A 21283-nucleotide genomic window follows, 5' to 3' on the forward strand; every position below is an offset into this window, starting at 1 on the left:
TGGATCGCTGTACCATAATCGGCACAGGCTGGTATCATTATCATGGATCGCTGTACCATAATCAGCACGGGCCGGTATCATTAACATGGATCGCTGTACCATAATCAGCACAGGCCGGTATCATTATCACGGATCGCCGTACTGGTAATCGGCTCAGGCCGGTATCATTAACATGGATCGCTGTACCATAATCGGCACAGGCTGGTATCATTAACATGGATCGCTGTACCATAATCAGCACAGGCCGGTATCATTATCACGGATCGCCGTACCGGTAATCGGCTCAGGCCGGTATCATTAACATGGATCGCTGTACCATAATCGGCACGGGCCGGTATCATTAACATGGATCGCTGTACCATAATCGGCACAGGCTGGTATCATTATCACGGATCGCCGTACCGGTAATCGGCTCAGGCCGGTATCATTAACATGGATCGCCGTACTGGTAATCGGCTCAGGCCGGTATCATTAACATGGATCGCTGTACCATAATCGGCACAGGCCGGTATCATTATCACGGATCGCCGTACCGGTAATCGGCTCAGGCCGGTATCATTAACATGGATCGCTGTACCATAATCGGCACAGGCCGGTATCATTATCATGGATCGCTGTACCATAATCGGCACGGGCCGGTATCATTAACATGGATCGCTGTACCATAATCGGCACAGGCCGGTATCATTATCTTGGATCGCTGTACCATAATCGGCACAGGCCGGTATCATTAACATGGATCGCTGTACCATAATCGGCACAGGCCGGTATCATTATCATGGATCGCTGTACCATAATCGGCACAGGCCGGTATCATTATCATGGATCGCTGTACCATAATCGGCACAGGCCGGTATCATTATCATGGATCGCTGTACCATAATCGGCACAGGCCGGTATCATTAACATGGATCGCTGTACCATAATCGGCACAGGCCGGTATCATTATCATGGATCGCTGTACCATAATCGGCACAGGCCGGTATCATTAACATGGATCGCTGTACCATAATCGGCACAGGCCGGTATCATTATCACGGATCGCTGTATCAGTAATCGGCACGGGCCGGTATCATTATCACGGATCGCTGTACCATAATCGGCACGGGCCGGTATCATTAACATGGATCGCTGTACCATAATCGGCACAGGCCGGTATCATTATCACGGATCGCTGTACCATAATCGGCACAGGCCGGTATCATTATCACGGATCGCTGTATCAGTAATCGGCACAGGCCGGTATCATTATCACGGATCGCTGTATCAGTAATCGGCACGGGCCGGTATCATTATCACGGATCGCTGTACCATAATCGGCACGGGCCGGTATCATTAACATGGATCGCTGTACCATAATCGGCACGGGCCGGTATCATTAACATGGATCGCTGTACCATAATCGGCACAGGCCGGTATCATTATCACGGATCGCCGTACCGGTAATCGGCTCAGGCCGGTATCATTAACATGGATCGCTGTACCATAATCGGCACAGGCCGGTATCATTAACATGGATCGCTGTACCATAATCGGCACAGGCCGGTATCATTAACATGGATCGCTGTACCATAATCGGCACGGGCCGGTATCATTATCACGGATCGCTGTATCAGTAATCGGCTCAGGCCGGTATCATTATCTTGGATCGCTGTGCCAGTAATCGATATTTGATGGTCATTTTAACAATTGGTTTGTTTGTGTTTGACACTGAATGAAAAACGTGAAGGTAGAGCATGGCGATTGTGATATGTGACAGGTTCGACAATATACAACAGGCATTTTATTGCCATTTTCCCTGCTAGAGCGGGGGTTAGCCTTGCGGGCCCCATGACCATCTTCTCCATTTTGCCCTATTTTCTGCATCTCCCCTTGTTTACCCCCTTGCCCGCATTTCTTCTTCCACCACCTTTAGCCAAGTCTTTCTCGGTCTTCCCCGTCCTCTACCTCCCTGCGACATTCATTTCCATCATTCTTCTCAACCAGTCACTTTCATCCTTCCTCAACACATCACCAAACCATCTCAACCTGTTCCTCTTCACATCATCCATCACAGGCTCCATTCCCATCATCTTTCGCAATTCATCATTTGTCTTCCTCTTTCTCAACGATACTCCGCACATCCATCGAACCATTCGCATTTCCACCCTTTCCATCCTTCGTTGCTGCTCTACGTTCATTACCCATGTCTCGTTCCCATAAATCATAACACTTCTCACACATGCAGTGCACACCTTTCCCTTCAGCTTCAACGACACTCCCCTCCTCGTCAGCACGCCACTCAGTGCCCGAAACCTCTTCCATGCACATCTCATGTCAGCTCTAATTGGTATACGTTTGAGGGGACATACATACGGATGGACAAACACTGTTCTAGATGGCTATGCAGTAAAAATGTTTCATAAAAAAAAAAGTAAAATGTAAGTATGTAAAATAAAATAAAATAAAATGTAAGTAAGTATGAAAATAAAATGTAAAAACTAGAACGCCACTCAGTAGGGCGCATACTCCCGCCGTGGGTGGCCACTGCTGAGCCCTATCTTCCAATGGTAAAAAATCCTTCAAAAAATTCCTGGATCCGGAATAATATCCTGAGCTTCACCAAAAACTAATCAATTCTTCCTTATCCCAAGTGCAATCATCCCACCAACTTTTATCCAAATCCGTTCAGAACTTTTCCAGATATCTTGTTCACAAACATACGAACACACATACGTGCACACACACACACACACACACACACACACACACACACACACACACACACACACACACACACACACACACGGACACGATCGAATGCATTACTCCCTGGCGGGAGTAACTATGCAGTAAAAACAAACCCTTTCGGCTATGCAGTAAAAATCTTTTTGGACCCACATATGTATTTCTTTGGTTTGCAGTGGAACAAAACAAAAAAGCTGAAAAAATGACTAAATCTTGGCTTATTCCACACAGAAATCCTAAAATGGCCCGGGCAATATTATTGGCACCTTTTAGAAGTTGTTAGAAATAATTAGATTTCAAGCAGGTGATTTCTTTTTTTTTATATACAAGATCGAGGCTCGTGAAAGAGCTAACATTAATCGCACAAAAAGTCAAACCAACACATGAAATATATAATAAGGGGAGCAGTAGACAAGATGGGGAGAGAGGGGGAAGGACACAAACACAACATTTGAGAGCAGTGACATCGAGAGATCTGTGGGAGGGAGAGGGCTTGGGGGGAGGTGGGAGAGGTATTAAACACATGGACACTTCAAGGACTTCCATGAAAGAAGTTGGAATTTCAACAAAGTGGATCTGGGGTGAATTAGCGGGTGTAGAAAAGATCAAGGTTTTCGATGGGGGAAGATAAGAGATGGTGGTGAACAGCTGTTTTAAAGACCTGGAGGGAGGAGTGGAATTGAAGAGAGTGGGGGAGTTTGTTCAAGAGGCGGGAGAAAAGAGGAATGAAAGAGTGAAGGTGAGCAGACATTCTTGATTTTGGCAGTTTAACCATAAGATGGTTGCTGGCAGATTTTGTGCGACTTGTAGGAATATTTGGGCAGCACATAGAGAGCTGGGGGAGCACGGCCGGAGAGGAGTCGGTAGAAGACAGAAAGACCACACCAAAGACCCCACCAACCTGCCTGCAGTGAGTGAGTGAAAGGCCCTCGGAGTTAACTCCATCGCAGGAGATTCCAATGATTCTGAAAGCTTTGGTTTCAACAGCGTGAAGACGAGCTAGGTGTGAGGCAGGAGCCCCAGCCCAGAGGGGAGAGCAGTACTCCACATGACAAATCTCACACTCTTACGATGTCTCTCCGAAAAGACTGACTGGACAACCCTCCCATCCACTTTCTGAATAATCCTCTCCAAGAAGTTCTGTCACTCAAGCTTTTGGGTCTCACTATCTGCCATGATCCTTCCTGGGAAAACCACATTTCAAATCTGGCCTCCAAAGCCAGTCGCTGACTGGGCATCCTCCGTCGTGCGAAGTCCTTCCTTGGCACACCTGAGCTCCTCACCACATACAAGGCTTTCATCTGCAGCTCAATGGAATACTGCTCTCCCCTCTGGGCTGGTGCTCCTGCCTCACAACTAGCTCGTCTTCACGCTGTTGAAACCAAAGCATTCAGAATCATTGGAATCTCACGCGATGAAGCTAACTCGAAGGGCCTCTCACTCACTCACCACAGGCAGGTTGGTGGTCTTTCCGTCTTCTACCGACTCCTCTCTGGCCTTGCCCCCCCAGCTCTCCCTGGGCTCTGTCCCGCAAATATTCCTACAGGTCGCACAAGATCTGCCTGCAACCCTCTTATGGTTAAACTGCCAAAATCAAGACTCTCTGCTCACCTTCACTCCTTCATTCCTCTTTTCTCCCGCCTCTGGAACAAACTCCCTCACTCTCTTCAATCCCACTCCACCTTCCAGGTCTTTAAAACAGCTGTTCACCACCATCTCTTATCTTCCCCCATCCAAAACCTTGATCTTTTCTACCCCCGCTAATTTCACCCCAATTCCACTTTTTTGAAATGCCAACTTCTGTCCTGGAAGTCCTTGGTGTCTTTGTGTTTTATACTTCTCCCTCCCCCCCGCCCCCCCTTCCCACGCCTCCTCCCCCCAAGCCCTCTCCCTTCCACACATCTCCCTGCTCTCAAATGTTGTGTGTGTGCTTCCCCTTCTCTCTCCATCTTGTCTTCCGCTCCCTCTTTTTATATATTTTGTTTGTCTTGTTGATTTGTTTGTGAAGTAAATGTTAGCTTTTTCACGAGCCTAGATTCAGTATACAAAAAAAAAGAAAAAAAAAAGACATAGTAAGAGTGTGACATTTGTCAGGATTGAAAGACATGTTCTACTTGTTTGACCAGTCTGGGATTTTGTCCAGGTCTGCAGAGAGCGAGGAGGCGGCAGACTGCCGACCTGAGCGGATGAGGAATGGAGCGGCAGAGAGTGGTGTCATCAGCAAAGAGATAGAGAGGATTTTCCAGAGAGTCAGAGAGATCATAAAAGGATTTATGATTCTTCATAGGATTCTCCTTTCCTTTGGAATTGAACTAACCTGTGGTGAGTTGCAGGTGCCTGCAATATTAAAATCACTCAAAACCAGTTTGTATGGACAAAAGGAGTCATTCTGCTGTTTTGTGTCACTGTGTGTACTGCAATGAGCATGGAGAAAAGAAAGAAAACCAGAGAATTGTATGAGGAGGTCAGACACAAGATTGTAGCCAAGCATGGACAATATCAAGGCTACAAGTTCATCTCCAGAGACCTTGATCTTGTGTCCTGTTTCCACCGTACGCAATGTTACCAAGAAGTTTAAGGCCCATGGCACTTTAGCCAACCTCCCTGGACGTGTCCGCAAGAGAAAACTTGATTGAAGATTGCAGCGAAGGATTGTTCGAATGAGGAGAAAGCACCTCGGTCAACTGCCAAACAGATTCAAGCTGACCTTCAGACACAAGGTATGACAGTTTGAACTCACACCATCCGTCGCCAACTCGATGAAAGGGGGTTCTATGGTAGCAGACCCAGGAGGACCCCACTGCTGAGAAAACCCAACTGGAGTTTGCCAAAACACACCTGAACAAGCCAAAATCCTCCTGGGAGAATGTCTTGTGGACAGATGAGACCAAATTAGAGCTTTTTTGTAAAGCACATCATCTCTATGTTTACAGAAAACAAAATGAAGCCTTCAAAGAAAAGAACACCTTCCCTCCAGTCAAACATGGAGGAGGTTCAGTGATGTTTTGGGGTTTCTGTGCTGCCTCTGGCAATGGGTACCTTGAATGTGTGCATGGCATCATGAAATCAGGAGATTACCAAGGCATTTTGGAGCACAATGTTCAACCCAGTGATAAAAAGCTGGGTCTCCGTCGAAGGTCATGGGTCTTACAGCAGGACAATGACCCCAAACACACTTCAAAAAGCACCCAGGAATGGTTCAAGATAAAACGCTGGACTGCTCCGAAGTGGCCAGCAAAGAGTCCAGATCTAAATCCCATTGAACATCTGTGGGGAGATTTGAAAACAGCAGTTGGGAGAAGGTACCCTTCAAATCTGGGAGAACTGGAGCAGTTTGCACAAGAAAATTTGAACAAACTACCAGTAGAGAGGTTTAGGAAACTTATTCATGGCTATAGGAAGTGCTTGACTGCAGTTATTTTGTCCAAAGTCTGTGCGACCAAATATTAATTCTCAGGTGTCAATAAATTTGTCAATGCCATTTCTTTTTATTTTCTGTTTTAAAAGGATATATTAAGTTCTGAATGAAAAACAAAGGTTCTGTAATATTAACAGTGAAATAAAGAATTATGGAGGCCAAATATTTTTGTCAATTTAAACTTATTTTTCGAGAAAATTGAGGTATTTTAAAAAAGTGCAAGATTGCCAATATTTTCAACAATTTTCTGGAAGAAAGGACGCATTGTTTTTTAAAAACGTGCAAGTGTGCCAATAATTTTGGCTCCGACTGTATGTATGTTCCTTCTCTAACTACTCCTAGGTCACTGGGCCAATGTCAAGGAAACTTTGTGGGATGATCACATGTTTAACTTCAGCGAGATTGAATGTACTCCACTTAAAATTCCCCTTCTGCACCCACCCGAAGGGTGTAACCTGCCCGTAAAATATATTAGAAAACGCGTCATCGCTCGGCACAAAACAGTTTATTTTGAAGAGAGAAAGAATGACGATACTTTAGTGACGCACTACTGTTAGACAATCATGTACTTGATGTTCATATATTTCAATATAAATCATTTAGGATCCTCTTAGAAATATATATTGTTTCAAAGTTTTAGAATTTCTGATGAAAACTTCTTCCATTGTTTTTCAGCTGGAATTGACACAAGTAATGACTCCAACCATTGAAAACTCACAGAATCTTACTTCTCCTGCATCTTCTGTTCAGACTGTCACAACAGAATCGATGATCACGACTCTACCGACATCAATGCTGCAAGGAAATACCTCAGACCACATTTTTGATCAGTTCCTTAGCCCATCGATTACAGTTGCAACTCATTCCATTTACTCGTTTAATTCTCCAACTCAGGCACCGAATCAAACCTTACTTCCACTTGTGACTCACTCCCCGTCCAGCACACAGCCAGATGGTCCTGATCTCAGTACCACAGGACGTGATCCTCCCATCAATACTACTGAGTTGGCAAGCATTTACAGCACCATTGCTTTTGAAGAATCTAGCATTGGGGATACAGGTGAGATGACATCATTCCATTTTTCATTATCATACACTTTCTTGTACTCACACTTTGCTTACCTCGACATTTAAACAAACCAATGGCAATTTTGGTGTAAAATACATTGTAAATTGTACTGTAGAACGGTCTAGTAACCCACTGCTGTTTCATATTACTTGTCTTTTTTAAATATGTCTGTTGAGGCTAATGGAAAAGTAGAACAACAGGGGCTAAAGGTCAACAGATAACAGATTAGGGCGAAGGGGAAACAATAGGATGTGAACGTATGGTTCGATCATAGTACTAGGATATGAGTTGCACAAGGAAGTGGAGAATACCGTGACCACGGCTAACATTGTAGGCTCGCTGGGAGATATGATCTGCCCAATAAATGTTACAGCGACGAGATGCCGAAGACCTCAGAAATAGACTGAGATTTTCTAAACACACATTACCAGAAATAGATTGAGAGATTTTCTAGACACATATTACCAGAAATAGATTGAGAGATTTTCCAGACACACATTACCAGAAATAGATTGAGAGATTTTTTGGACATATATTACCAGCAATAGATTGAGGGATTTTCCAGACACACATCACCAGAAATAGATTGAGAGATTTTCCAGACACACATCAACCAGAAATAGATTGAGGGATTTTCCAGACACATATTACCAGAAATAGATTGAGGGATTTTCTAGACACACATTACCAGAAATAGATTGAGGGATTTTCCAGACACATATTACCAGAAATAGATTGAGGGATTTTCCAGACACACATTACCAGAAATATATTGAGGGATTTTCCAGACACACATTACCAGAAATAGATTGAGGGATTTTCTAGACACACATTACCAGAAATAGATTGAGGGATTTTCCAGACACACATTACCAGAAATAGATTGAGAGATTTTCCAGACACACATTACCAGAAATATATTGAGGGATTTTCCAGACACACATTACCAGAAATAGATTGAGGGATTTTCTAGACACACATTACCAGAAATAGATTGAGGGATTTTCCAGACACATATTACCAGAAATAGATTGAGAGATTTTCCAGACACATATTACCAGAAATAGATTGAGAGATTTTCCAGACACATATTACCAGAAATAGATTGAGAGATTTTCCAGACACACATTACCAGAAATAGATTGAGGGATTTTCCAGACACACATTACCAGAAATAGATTGAGGGATTTTCCAGACACACATTACCAGAAATAGATTGAGGGATTTTCTAGACACACATTACCAGAAATAGATTGAGGGATTTTCTAGACACACATTACCAGAAATAGATTGAGGGATTTTCCAGACACATATTACCAGAAATAGATTGAGAGATTTTCCAGACACACATTACCAGAAATAGATTGAGGGATTTTCCAGACACACATTACCAGAAATAGATTGAGGGATTTTCCAGACACACATTACCAGAAATAGATTGAGGGATTTTCTAGACACACATTACCAGAAATAGATTGAGGGATTTTCTAGACACACATTACCAGAAATAGATTGAGGGATTTTCCAGACACACATTACCAGAAATAGATTGAGGGATTTTCTAGACACACATTACCAGAAATAGATTGAGGGATTTTCCAGACACATATTACCAGAAATAGATTGAGAGATTTTCCAGACACACATTACCAGAAATAGATTGAGGGATTTTCCAGACACACATTACCAGAAATAGATTGAGAGATTTTCTGGACACACATTACTAGAAATTGATTGAGAGATTTTCTTGACACACATTACCAGAAATAGATTGAGAGATTTTCTAGACACACATTACCAGTAATAGATTGAGAGATTTTCTAGACACACATTACCAGAAATAGATTGAGAGATTTTCTAGACACACATTACCAGAAATAGATTGAGAGATTTTCTGGACATATATTACCAGAAATAGATTGAGGGATTTTCTAGACACACATTACCAGAAATAGATTGAGGGATTTTCCAGACACACATTACCAGAAATAGATTGAGAGATTTTCTGGACACACATTACTAGAAATAGATTGAGAGATTTTCTGGACACATATTACCAGAAATAGATTGAGAGATTTTCTGGACACACATTACTAGAAATAGATTGAGAGATTTTCTGGACACACATTACTAGAAATAGATTGAGAGATTTTCTGGACACATATTACCAGAAATAGATTGAGAGATTTTCTGGACACATATTACCAGAAATAGATTGAGAGATTTTCTAGACACACAAAACCAGAAATAGATTGAGAGATTTTCTGGACATATATTACCAGAAATAGATTGAGGGATTTTCTAGACACACATTACCAGAAATAGATTGAGAGATTTTCTCGACACATATTACCAGAAGTAGATTGAGAGATTTTCTCGACACATATTACCAGAAATAGATTGAGAGATTTTCTAGACATACATTACCAGAAATAGATTGAGAGATTTTCTGGACATATATTACCAGAAATAGATTGAGGGATTTTCTAGACACACATTACCAGAAATAGATTGAGAGATTTTCCGGACACATATAACCAGAAATAGATTGAGGGATTTTCTAGACACACATTGCCAGAAATAGATTGAGGGATTTTCTAGACATATATTACCAGAAATACATTGAGAGATTTTCTGGACACACATTACCAGAAATAGATTGAGAGATTTTCTGGACACATATTACCAGAAATAGATTGAGAGATTTTCTGGACAAACATTACCAGGAATAGATTGAGGGATTTTCCAGACACACATTACCAGAAATAGATTGAGAGATTTTCTGGACACATATTACCAGAAATAGATTGAGAGATTTTCTGGACACACATTACCAGAAATAGATTGAGAGATTTTCTGGACACATATTACCAGAAATAGATTGAGAGATTTTCTAGACACACATTACCAGAAATAGATTGAGAGATTTTCTCGGCACACATTACCAGAAATAGATTGAGAGATTTTCTTGACGCACATTACCAGAAATAGATTGAGAGATTTTCTTGACACACATTACCAGAAATAGATTGAGAGATTTTCTGGACACACATTACCAGAAATAGATTGAGAGATTTTCTGGACACACATTACCAGAAATAGATTGAGAGATTTTCTTGACACACATTACCAGAAATAGATTGAGAGATTTTCTGGACACACATTACCAGAAATAGATTGAGAGATTTTCTTGACACACATTACCAGAAATAGATTGAGAGATTTTCTGGACACACATTACCAGAAAAAAACAAACAAACAAAAAAAAACAGCTTTAGAGGCCATTTTTCCCCGCAAAGCGGGGGTTGGCCTTTTTCGGGGACCGTGGTTGTTGTTGTTGTTTTTTGGTCCCCTTTTTCTGGATTTTCTGGACACATATTACCAGAAATAGATTGAGAGATTTTCTAGACACACATTACCAGAAATAGATTGAGAGATTTTCTAAACACACATTACCAGAAATAGATTGAGAGATTTTCTGGACACACATTACCAGAAATAGATTGAGAGATTTTCGAGACACACATTACCAGAAATAGATTGAGAGATTTTCTGGACACACATTACCAGAAATACATTGAGAGATTTTCTAAACACACATTACCAGAAATAGATTGAGAGATTTTCTAGACACACATTACCAGAAATAGATTGAGAGATTTTCGAGACACACATTACCAGAAATAGATTGAGAGATTTTCTGGACACACATTACCAGAAATAGATTGAGAGATTTTCTCGACACACATTACCAGAAATAGATTGAGAGATTTTCTAGACACACATTACCAGAAATAGATTGAGAGATTTTCCAGACACACATTGCCAGAAATAGATTGAGAGATTTTCCAGACACACATTACCAGAAATAGATTGAGAGATTTTCTAGACACATATTACCAGAAATAGATTGAGAGATTTTCTAGACACACATTACCAGAAATAGATTGAGAGATTTTCTAGACACACATTACCAGAAATAGATTGAGAGATTTTCTAGACACACATTACCAGAAATAGATTGAGAGATTTTCTAGACACATATTACCAGAAATAGATTGAGAGATTTTCTGGACACACATTACCAGAAATAGATTGAGAGATTTTCTCGGCACACATTACCAGAAATAGATTGAGAGATTTTCTTGACACACATTACCAGAAATAGATTGAGAGATTTTTTTGACACACATTACCAGAAATAGATTGAGAGATTTTCTAGACACACATTACCAGAAATAGATTGAGAGATTTTCTCGGCACACATTACCAGAAATAGATTGAGAGATTTTCTCGACACACATTACCAGAAATAGATTGAGAGATTTTCTAGACACACATTACCAGAAATAGATTGAGAGATTTTCTAGACACACATTACCAGAAATAGATTGAGAGATTTTCCAGACACACATTGCCAGAAATAGATTGAGAGATTTTCCAGACACACATTACCAGAAATAGATTGAGAGATTTTCTAGACACATATTACCAGAAATAGATTGAGAGATTTTCTAGACACACATTACCAGAAATAGATTGAGAGATTTTCTAGACACACATTACCAGAAATAGATTGAGAGATTTTCTAGACACATATTACCAGAAATAGATTGAGAGATTTTCTGGACACATATTACCAGAAATAGATTGAGAGATTTTCTAGAGACACATTACCAGAAATAGATTGAGAGATTTTCTAGACACATATTACCAGAAATAGATTGAGAGATTTTCTGGACACATATTACCAGAAATAGATTGAGAGATTTTCTAGACACACATTACCAGAAATAGATTGAGAGATTTTCTCGGCACACATTACCAGAAATAGATTGAGAGATTTTCTTGACACACATTACCAGAAATAGATTGAGAGATTTTCTAGACACATATTACCAGAAATAGATTGAGAGATTTTCTGGACACATATTACCAGAAATAGATTGAGAGATTTTCTAGACACATATTACCAGAAATAGATTGAGAGATTTTCTAGACACACATTACCAGAAATAGATTGAGAGATTTTCTCGGCACACATTACCAGAAATAGATTGAGAGATTTTCTCGACACACATTACCAGAAATAGATTGAGAGATTTTCTAGACACACATTACCAGAAATAGATTGAGAGATTTTCGAGACACACATTACCAGAAATAGATTGAGAGATTTTCTTGACACACATTACCAGAAATAGATTGAGAGATTTTCTTGACACACATTACCAGAAATAGATTGAGAGATTTTCTTGACACACATTACCAGAAATAGATTGAGAGATTTTCTGGACACACATTACCAGAAATAGATTGAGAGATTTTCTGGACACACATTACCAGAAAAAAACAAACAAACAAAAAAAAACAGCTTTAGAGGCCATTTTTCCCCGCAAAGCGGGGGTTGGCCTTTTTTGGGGACCGTGGTTGTTGTTGTTGTTTTTTGGTCCCCTTTTTCTGGATTTTCTGGACACATATTACCAGAAATAGATTGAGGGATTTTCTAGACACACATTACCAGAAATAGATTGAGAGATTTTCTAAACACACATTACCAGAAATAGATTGAGAGATTTTCTGGACACACATTACCAGAAATAGATTGAGAGATTTTCGAGACACACATTACCAGAAATACATTGAGAGATTTTCTAAACACACATTACCAGAAATAGATTGAGAGATTTTCTAGACACACATTACCAGAAATAGATTGAGAGATTTTCGAGACACACATTACCAGAAATAGATTGAGAGATTTTCTGGACACACATTACCAGAAATAGATTGAGAGATTTTCTGGACACACATTACCAGAAATAGATTGAGAGATTTTCTCGACACACATTACCAGAAATAGATTGAGAGATTTTCTGGACACACATTACCAGAAATAGATTGAGAGATTTTCTAGACACACATTACCAGAAATAGATTGAGAGATTTTCGAGACACACATTACCAGAAATAGATTGAGAGATTTTCCAGACACACATTGCCAGAAATAGATTGAGAGATTTTCCAGACACACATTACCAGAAATAGATTGAGAGATTTTCTAGACACATATTACCAGAAATAGATTGAGAGATTTTCTAGACACATATTACCAGAAATAGATTGAGAGATTTTCTAGACACATATTACCAGAAATAGATTGAGAGATTTTCCAGACACACATTACCAGAAATAGATTGAGAGATTTTCTAGACACACATTGCCAGAAATAGATTGAGAGATTTTCCAGACACACATTACCAGAAATAGATTGAGAGATTTTCTAGACACATATTACCAGAAATAGATTGAGAGATTTTCTAGACACACATTACCAGAAATAGATTGAGAGATTTTCTTGACACACATTACCAGAAATAGATTGAGAGATTTTCTGGACACACATTACCAGAAATAGATTGAGAGATTTTCTGGACACACATTACCAGAAAAAAACAAACAAACAAAAAAAAACAGCTTTAGAGGCCATTTTTCCCCGCAAAGCGGGGGTTGGCCTTTTTTGGGGACCGTGGTTGTTGTTGTTGTTTTTTGGTCCCCTTTTTCTGGATTTTCTGGACACATATTACCAGAAATAGATTGAGGGATTTTCTAGACACACATTACCAGAAATAGATTGAGTGATTTTCTAGACACACATTACCAGAAATAGATTGAGAGATTTTCTAGACACATATTACCAGAAATAGATTGAGAGATTTTCTGGACACATATTACCAGAAATAGATTGAGAGATTTTCTAGACACACATTACCAGAAATAGATTGAGAGATTTTCTAGACACACATTACCAGAAATAGATTGAGAGATTTTCTAGACACACATTACCAGAAATAGATTGAGAGATTTTCTAGACACACATTACCAGAAATAGATTGAGAGATTTTCCAGACACACATTGCCAGAAATAGATTGAGAGATTTTCCAGACACACATTACCAGAAATAGATTGAGAGATTTTCCAGACACATATTACCAGAAATAGATTGAGAGATTTTCTAGACACACATTACCAGAAATAGATTGAGAGATTTTCCAGACACACATTACCAGAAATAGATTGAGAGATTTTCTTGACACACATTACCAGAAATAGATTGAGAGATTTTCTAGACACACATTACCAGAAATAGATTGAGAGATTTTCCAGACACACATTGCCAGAAATAGATTGAGAGATTTTCCAGACACACATTACCAGAAATAGATTGAGAGATTTTCCAGACACACATTACCAGAAATAGATTGAGAGATTTTCTTGACACACATTACCAGAAATAGATTGAGAGATTTTCTAGACACACATTACCAGAAATAGATTGAGAGATTTTCTAGACACACATTACCAGAAATAGATTGAGAGATTTTCTGGACACATATTACCAGAAATAGATTGAGAGATTTTCTAGACACACATTACCAGAAATAGATTGAGAGATTTTCTAGACACATATTACCAGAAATAGATTGAGAGATTTTCTGGACACATATTACCAGAAATAGATTGAGAGATTTTCTAGACACACATTACCAGAAATAGATTGAGAGATTTTCTTGACACACATTACCAGAAATAGATTGAGAGATTTTCTTGACACACATTACCAGAAATAGATTGAGAGATTTTCCAGACACACATTACCAGAAATAGATTGAGAGATTTTCTTGACACACATTACCAGAAATAGATTGAGAGATTTTCTAGACACACATTACCAGAAATAGATTGAGAGATTTTCCAGACACACATTACCAGAAATAGATTGAGAGATTTTCTAGACACACATTACCAGAAATAGATTGAGAGATTTTCTAGACACACATTACCAGAAATAGATTGAGAGATTTTCTGGACACATATTACCAGAAATAGATTGAGAGATTTTCTAGACACACATTACCAGAAATAGATTGAGAGATTTTCTAGACACATATTACCAGAAATAGATTGAGAGATTTTCTGGACACATATTACCAGAAATAGATTGAGAGATTTTCTAGACACACATTACCAGAAATAGATTGAGAGATTTTCTTGACACACATATTACCAGAAATACATTGAGAGATTTTCTAGACACATATTACCAGAAATAGATTGAGAGATTTTCTAGACAGACTTCTGGAGGTCCAAAACGATGCGTCTTTTCTGAATTAAATGTTCCAGGCGCTTGTTTTTGCTCATGTTTATCCTCCTTGCACTGTTTGTCCCATAAAGCTTCCAAGTCAGTTTCATTGGCTCGGGTTACAATCCCGGATGGGTCATCACTCTGACACAGGATACTCGACTGAATGTGAAGTGATTTGGAATTTGTTCAAGATACCGGCGATAACTCGCATACTCTTCACGAAAGACTTTCACGCATACTTTGGGATCTTTCGTATCCACCAACTAATGCTGGCAGACAAGATGCCCAGTTGAACACCCATCCGAGGGACGGTGCGCACATTGATGAATCGCCCTGCCTGTGAAACACAGAGATGACAGTTGATAGCTGGGCCGACATTCAAACTCAGAGTAGACAGCTCAGAGGCGAGTGTACATACCTCCAGGCTATCCTGCCCAGCCCTTCCAGGTAATTGACCAGTTTGTCATTTTATCAAGATGGTAGAGACATACTGCTACAGCCTGCCTAGTGCAGAGGTGAGGAAGTAGTTGTGGAGGGTTCTGTACTGTGTGCGATCATCTGCAAGGTGACACACTGGATTTTCGACTAAGAAAAGTTATTTATGTCGACCCAGAACAAGATTGCTCCTAGAATGCTACCTTTGAGGCGTGCCAGCCTTAAATTCAAAGTAGGGACGAGTGTCATCCAAAGCAACCTTTTGTTTGTAAACGTATTGGTAATTTGATAACCAGTTAAGGAGGGATTTCTGGATACCATTAACTTACAGTTTGGAAAGCTGAGTGTGGTGCCAGACAATTTATATTCAGGAGGTGTGTTCTCGGAAAGTCCTTGTCTCTTCTTGAGATTGAGGACATACATCCATGGTTGATTTGAAAAAGCAGCCTCTCATAGGTGCAATGACCTTGATGGAAGCCAAAGTGAAAATGTCTTGAGGTCTATTGCAGTCATTAATTCCTTTATTGTGTCTATGGTGGGCAAAAGGCCCACCTGTATGTAGTTGTGAGGGTAATTTATGAATATGATTTAAGGGTAATTTTTTATAATTAACTTATTTTTAATACACTTATTATTTGAAATTATAATACACTTGTCACCTCTCGTTTTCAGCTCTCACCGCTGGCTAGCAGTACATGTATTGCGAAAGAGAGTCAAATATGTAAGCCTCCCTCAGTATATAGCTACTCCATCAGCAAGGCCTATGTTGTGCTTCCTTGTGGCGACATACATAAATTGTGCACTTTGTGGTCCCAAATTAAACTACAGGGGAACAGGAGGAGGTCCGACCACCAGACGCATGGCATGTAGGCCCACCAGTGTGTGGATATGCCTTGGTGCCCACAAACAAAAATCCCCCCCCCCCCCCCCCCTCCTGCTCCCATCCCCAGCTATGGGTAAATAGCCTCACTGCTTTGTGGGTGTCATGAGAGAGAAGAAGGCTAAGGGAGTAAACCCCAACAGCAAATTCAGTGTAGAGTCCCACAAGCGGTTACTTCTCACCTTTTAATTTTGGAAGCTTTATGCCAACTCCTACAGCAGAGCTGGTACCAAATAGTATTGGTCTATCTTTTCCTTTATACATCTATACAAAGGGGACCAAAAAAACAACAACAACAACCACGGTCCCCGAAAAAGGCCAATCCCCGCTTTGCGGGGAGAAATGGCCTCTAAAGGTGTTTTTTTTATTTATCCTTTCCTTTAGATAATACTGGCAATGCCGAGAGGGGGTCCTTATGCATGGGAATCTCAGGGTCTCCGTATTATTTATCCAAGCTTTGTGCCATGTGGAGGACACTTCAACCTCGTGATGAACATTGGCACAGGAAGGAGTTATAAGCTCTAACTCGATATGAGCGTCAGTGGTTACTGCCGACGGTGGCAGAGATCATCATGTCTCATTGGACAGTTACCGTCAGCCTCAAGCTGAGTAGCCCCCAGTCAGTTAGATGCTGTCCTGCCACGGCCTGCTTGCTCCAAGGCATGTTTGGAGTTTAGAGAATCGTCTCTCTCAAACGGTGGATCGATAAATCTATGGACCAGGCAAGACAAACTCGACAAAAAATACACCAGTCTTTCACATTGCAATCTGGAACCATGTGTCCTGGCGTCACCAACGATCTTCTGCAGGTTGATGATTGTGGTATTGGGAGTTACATGAATATTAATGACCCGGAAATGATGAGGCGTAACCAGTAGTGACTTGTTCGAGCTGTGGTGAGGAGTGGGGAAGGAGATGCCATTAAGCGTTTGAGCTAAAGAACCTGCGGGTAGGCTGAAGCAAATGACGCAGAAGAACCTGCGTCATTGTTCGACAATATGTCAAACATACATCGATAACAAACTTACAAGGCTCGATGTGAACATTGCTGCGCTGCAAGAAACTAGGCTCCTTCAAAATGGATCCTGTTGTCACACATCTGTCTCAATGCGGCTTCAGAGATGGCAGGTCAACAGTCAGCATGATTTTCACACTTTGGCAGTTACAGGAGAAGTGCAGTGAACAGCGCACACCACTATACATTGCCTTCGTAGATCTCACAAAGGCTTTTGATCTTGATGGGCGAGACACACTTTTATACTGCTGCAGAAAATGGGCTGCCCTCCTGGACTTGTAGGCATCATTTCCTCTTTCCATCAGTCATAACGGGGCACCATCAGATGCTTTCAAGATCAGAGGTGGGGTAAAGCAGGACTGCTTCCTGGCACTTTGGCAGATTCTTCTCCACGCTGCTAGCATACGATTTTGGCGACTCAAATGCGGGTGTCCAGAGCATAATGCGGGTGTCCAGACTTAGCCAGTCGCTGACTGGGCATCCTCCGTCGTTTGAAGTCCTTCCTTGGCACACCTGAGCTCCTCACCACATACAAGGCTTTCATCTGCAGCTCAATGGAATACTGCTCTCCCCTCTGGGCCGGTGCTCCTGCCTCACACCTAGCTCGGCTTCACGCGGTTGAATCCAAAGCTTTCAGAATCATTGGAATCTCCTGCGATGAAGCTAACTCCGAGGGCCTTTCACTCACTCACCGCAGGCAGGTTGGTGGTCTATCTGTCTTCTACTGACTCCTCTCTGGCCTTGCTCCCCCAGCTCTCTCTGTGCTCTGTCCCCCAAATACTCCTACAGGTCGCACAAGATCTGCCAGCAACCCTCTTATGGTTAAACTGCCAAAATCTAGGCTCTCTGCTCACCTTCACTCTTTCATTCTCCTTTTCTCCCGCCTCTGGAACAAACTCCCCCACTCCCTTCAATCCCACTCCTCCCTCCAGGTCTTTAAAACAGCTGTTCACCACCATCTCTTATCTTCCCCCATCCAAAACCTTGATCTTTTCTACCCCCGCTAATTCACCCCAGATCCACTTTTTTGAAATTTCAACTTTTTCCTGGAAGTCCTTGCAGTGTCCATATGTTTTATACCTCTCCCATCTCCCCCCCAAGCCCTCTCCCTCCCACAGTTCTCTCGATGTCGCTGCTCTCAAATGTTGTGTTTGTGTCCTTCCCCCTCTCTCCCCATCTTGTCTACCGCTCCCCTTATTTTGTGTTTTGTGTGTCGGTTTGACCTTTTGTGTAATTAATGTTCGCTCTTTCACGAGCCTCGATCTTGTATGCAAAAAAAAAATAAAAAAAAATACCAGAGCTGATGGCAAGCTCTCCAACTTGGCACTTGGCAAGATCGTGCCAAGAATAAAGAGCATCATAAAAACCTAGTCCGTGAGTTTCTGTTTGCCGATGACACCACACTGGCATTCAATGCTGAAGTACACTTGCAGTAGATTGTGGATTGGTTCCTTCATGCCTGCAAGGAGTTTGGACTGATTAATCAGTGTCAAGAAGACCAACACTCTGTCAGTTTCATGCCACTCCAACTATAATTAGTGCCCAGGACATAGAGGCTTCACCATCCATCAACAACAACAATTTCACTCAAGAGGAAGTCGACAGTTTCACTTGCCTTGGTTCAACAATTACCATCAACCTGTCATGCCAAAGTTGAGAAAGTGAGTGTGGACCAACAGCAAATTACCAGAAAAGACAACGTTCCGTGTGTACCAGTCCTTGCTGGAGGGCCTGGACACAATAAATCAGGAAGGGTGTGCAAAAAGCAGAGGATAAAATAAACGATCATTTGGTGGAAAAGAGAACCTGGTGAACCTGATAAAGCATCAATCAACCTGAAGCCATCGTTATCACCTGTGGAAGGTATTGCCACTGTCGAGTTGGCCTCTTCAGCCGCAAAAGACGATGGTTCAACCAATAAGTGACATACGCCCCAGGTGCATTTGAGTCTCCCGACATGGACGGATGCCTATCTAACTATACAACTACCTATCTTGCTTGAATTGTAGTAACACTGGCAAGGCGTCATGACACATGGCAGGTGGCCCATAGAGAAAGACCTTGGAAAAGAGCAGAAGAAGAGTTTACGACGACAAATACACAAGTTGTGAGGATTGAAGCGTTGACTGGCCCGTGTTATCAATAATAGCTGAAACATTTCACTTTTATTGTGCTACATTATGTGCTGCCTGAACAGCATTAACAACCTTACAATATCATAAATTTTTGACAAATATTGCAGAGTCAGCTTTTGTGAGTTTTTATTTTTGTTTCTCATTGTTTGGTCAAAACCGAAAAAGTTCTGAAACTGCATTTGAAATAGAAACATGGAACTTCTGCTTACATGTCCATTTAAGATCCATCTTTTAGTTGTACAAACACATTTTTATGCCTCCGCCTACGAAGTCGCCGGAGGCATTAAGTTTTTGGGTTGTCCGTCTGTCCGTTAGTCTGTACAGGCTAAACCTCGTTTTTCTCAGCAACCATATGTCCGATTGAGACGAAACTTTCAGGGTAGGAGTGACACCCATGCAGAATGTTTTTATGATAATTGTGACGTCATAGGTCACGTGGTATGGCAGCCATCTTGGATTAAAAGCAAATAATTAAAAAATTATTTCTTGGAAACCGCTGAATGGAATAATTTGAAGCTTGTAACATTGTCAAGTACTCCCGATTTAAAAAAAAAAATCCCTTCTCTGAAACTGCTCCACTGATCGATGTGAAACCTGTCATGGCTGGTGAAAATGTGATGCTTGAAAACAGCTGAATGGATTCAAATCAAACTTGTTTATTTTTAGGACAGTGAACGATGGCATCAACCCATTGTGGGACTATGCGGAGGCATATTGGCAACACAGTTGCATTGTTCTAGTTCAGGAATTATTTTTGCTTGTGCAATTGCCAATCGTTAAGTTAAACACACTTGCCACATACCTGAATATTTTTTGAAAAATACAAAGCCTGGAAAGATGTAAATATTATTTATTTTCCCTTATTCAGGTATAGAAGTACTTTCCAATTTGTCTGCACCATCTGAGCAACCACCTTTTCCTCCGGTTATGACCTCACTTGTGCCAACTGGGCATACAGCTCTACTCAACTACAGTTCATCACTGGAATCACAAAATGACACATTCACAAAGAGACATGTTGAATTCGGTACCCTCATGCCAACCGAGGGCCTTTCCACTGCTGTGTATTTGACGACAATGGTGTCCAGCATGGATGTATTTCCCAACCCAGTGGTCAATGTTGACCCAGATCGACCATATTCTGGTAAGTTGTAACAGCGATGTGACATAAGTAGGATTTTGTATGTGAAATTAAAAATACCAAATCTCGTTTAAAAATAATACAATTTAGACTTTTTAAATGAAAAATTCCAAGTAAAAATTGTGAAAGTTTGGTTCAATCTTGGAAATTAAAGGAAATACAGACTTTGCATTTAATATGGAATATTTTTTTGTGGGGGTGAACTTACTTTTCAAGATGTCTTAGAACCAAAAGTTCATTGGAATTATGTTGAAATTATTCTAGATTTTGTTAATGTGACCTTTAAAAGAAACAAAAACCACATTTGACATTTTGA

At 40.8% G+C, this 21283-nt stretch overlaps 1 protein-coding gene across 5 annotated transcripts in view; it reads left to right on the top strand.

The window, feature by feature from the left end:
- LOC137412972 (receptor-type tyrosine-protein phosphatase gamma) overlaps positions 1 to 21283 on the top strand; it is a 280669-nt gene that overhangs the window by 112467 nt on the left and 146919 nt on the right. For all 5 annotated transcript variants that reach the window (XM_078766398.1, XM_078766399.1, XM_078766400.1 and 2 more), the window contains 2 exons: positions 6821 to 7205; positions 20695 to 20970. In XM_078766398.1, the coding sequence (XP_078622524.1) occupies positions 6821 to 7205; positions 20695 to 20970 (661 nt within the window). The remainder of the gene's footprint in view (positions 1 to 6820; positions 7206 to 20694; positions 20971 to 21283) is intronic.

The sequence above is a fragment of the Myxine glutinosa genome, chromosome 12 (genome assembly GCF_964187855.1).
Source record: "Myxine glutinosa chromosome 12, kmMyxGlut1.1, whole genome shotgun sequence".
In the NCBI taxonomy this organism is placed as follows: Eukaryota; Metazoa; Chordata; class Myxini; order Myxiniformes; family Myxinidae; genus Myxine; species Myxine glutinosa.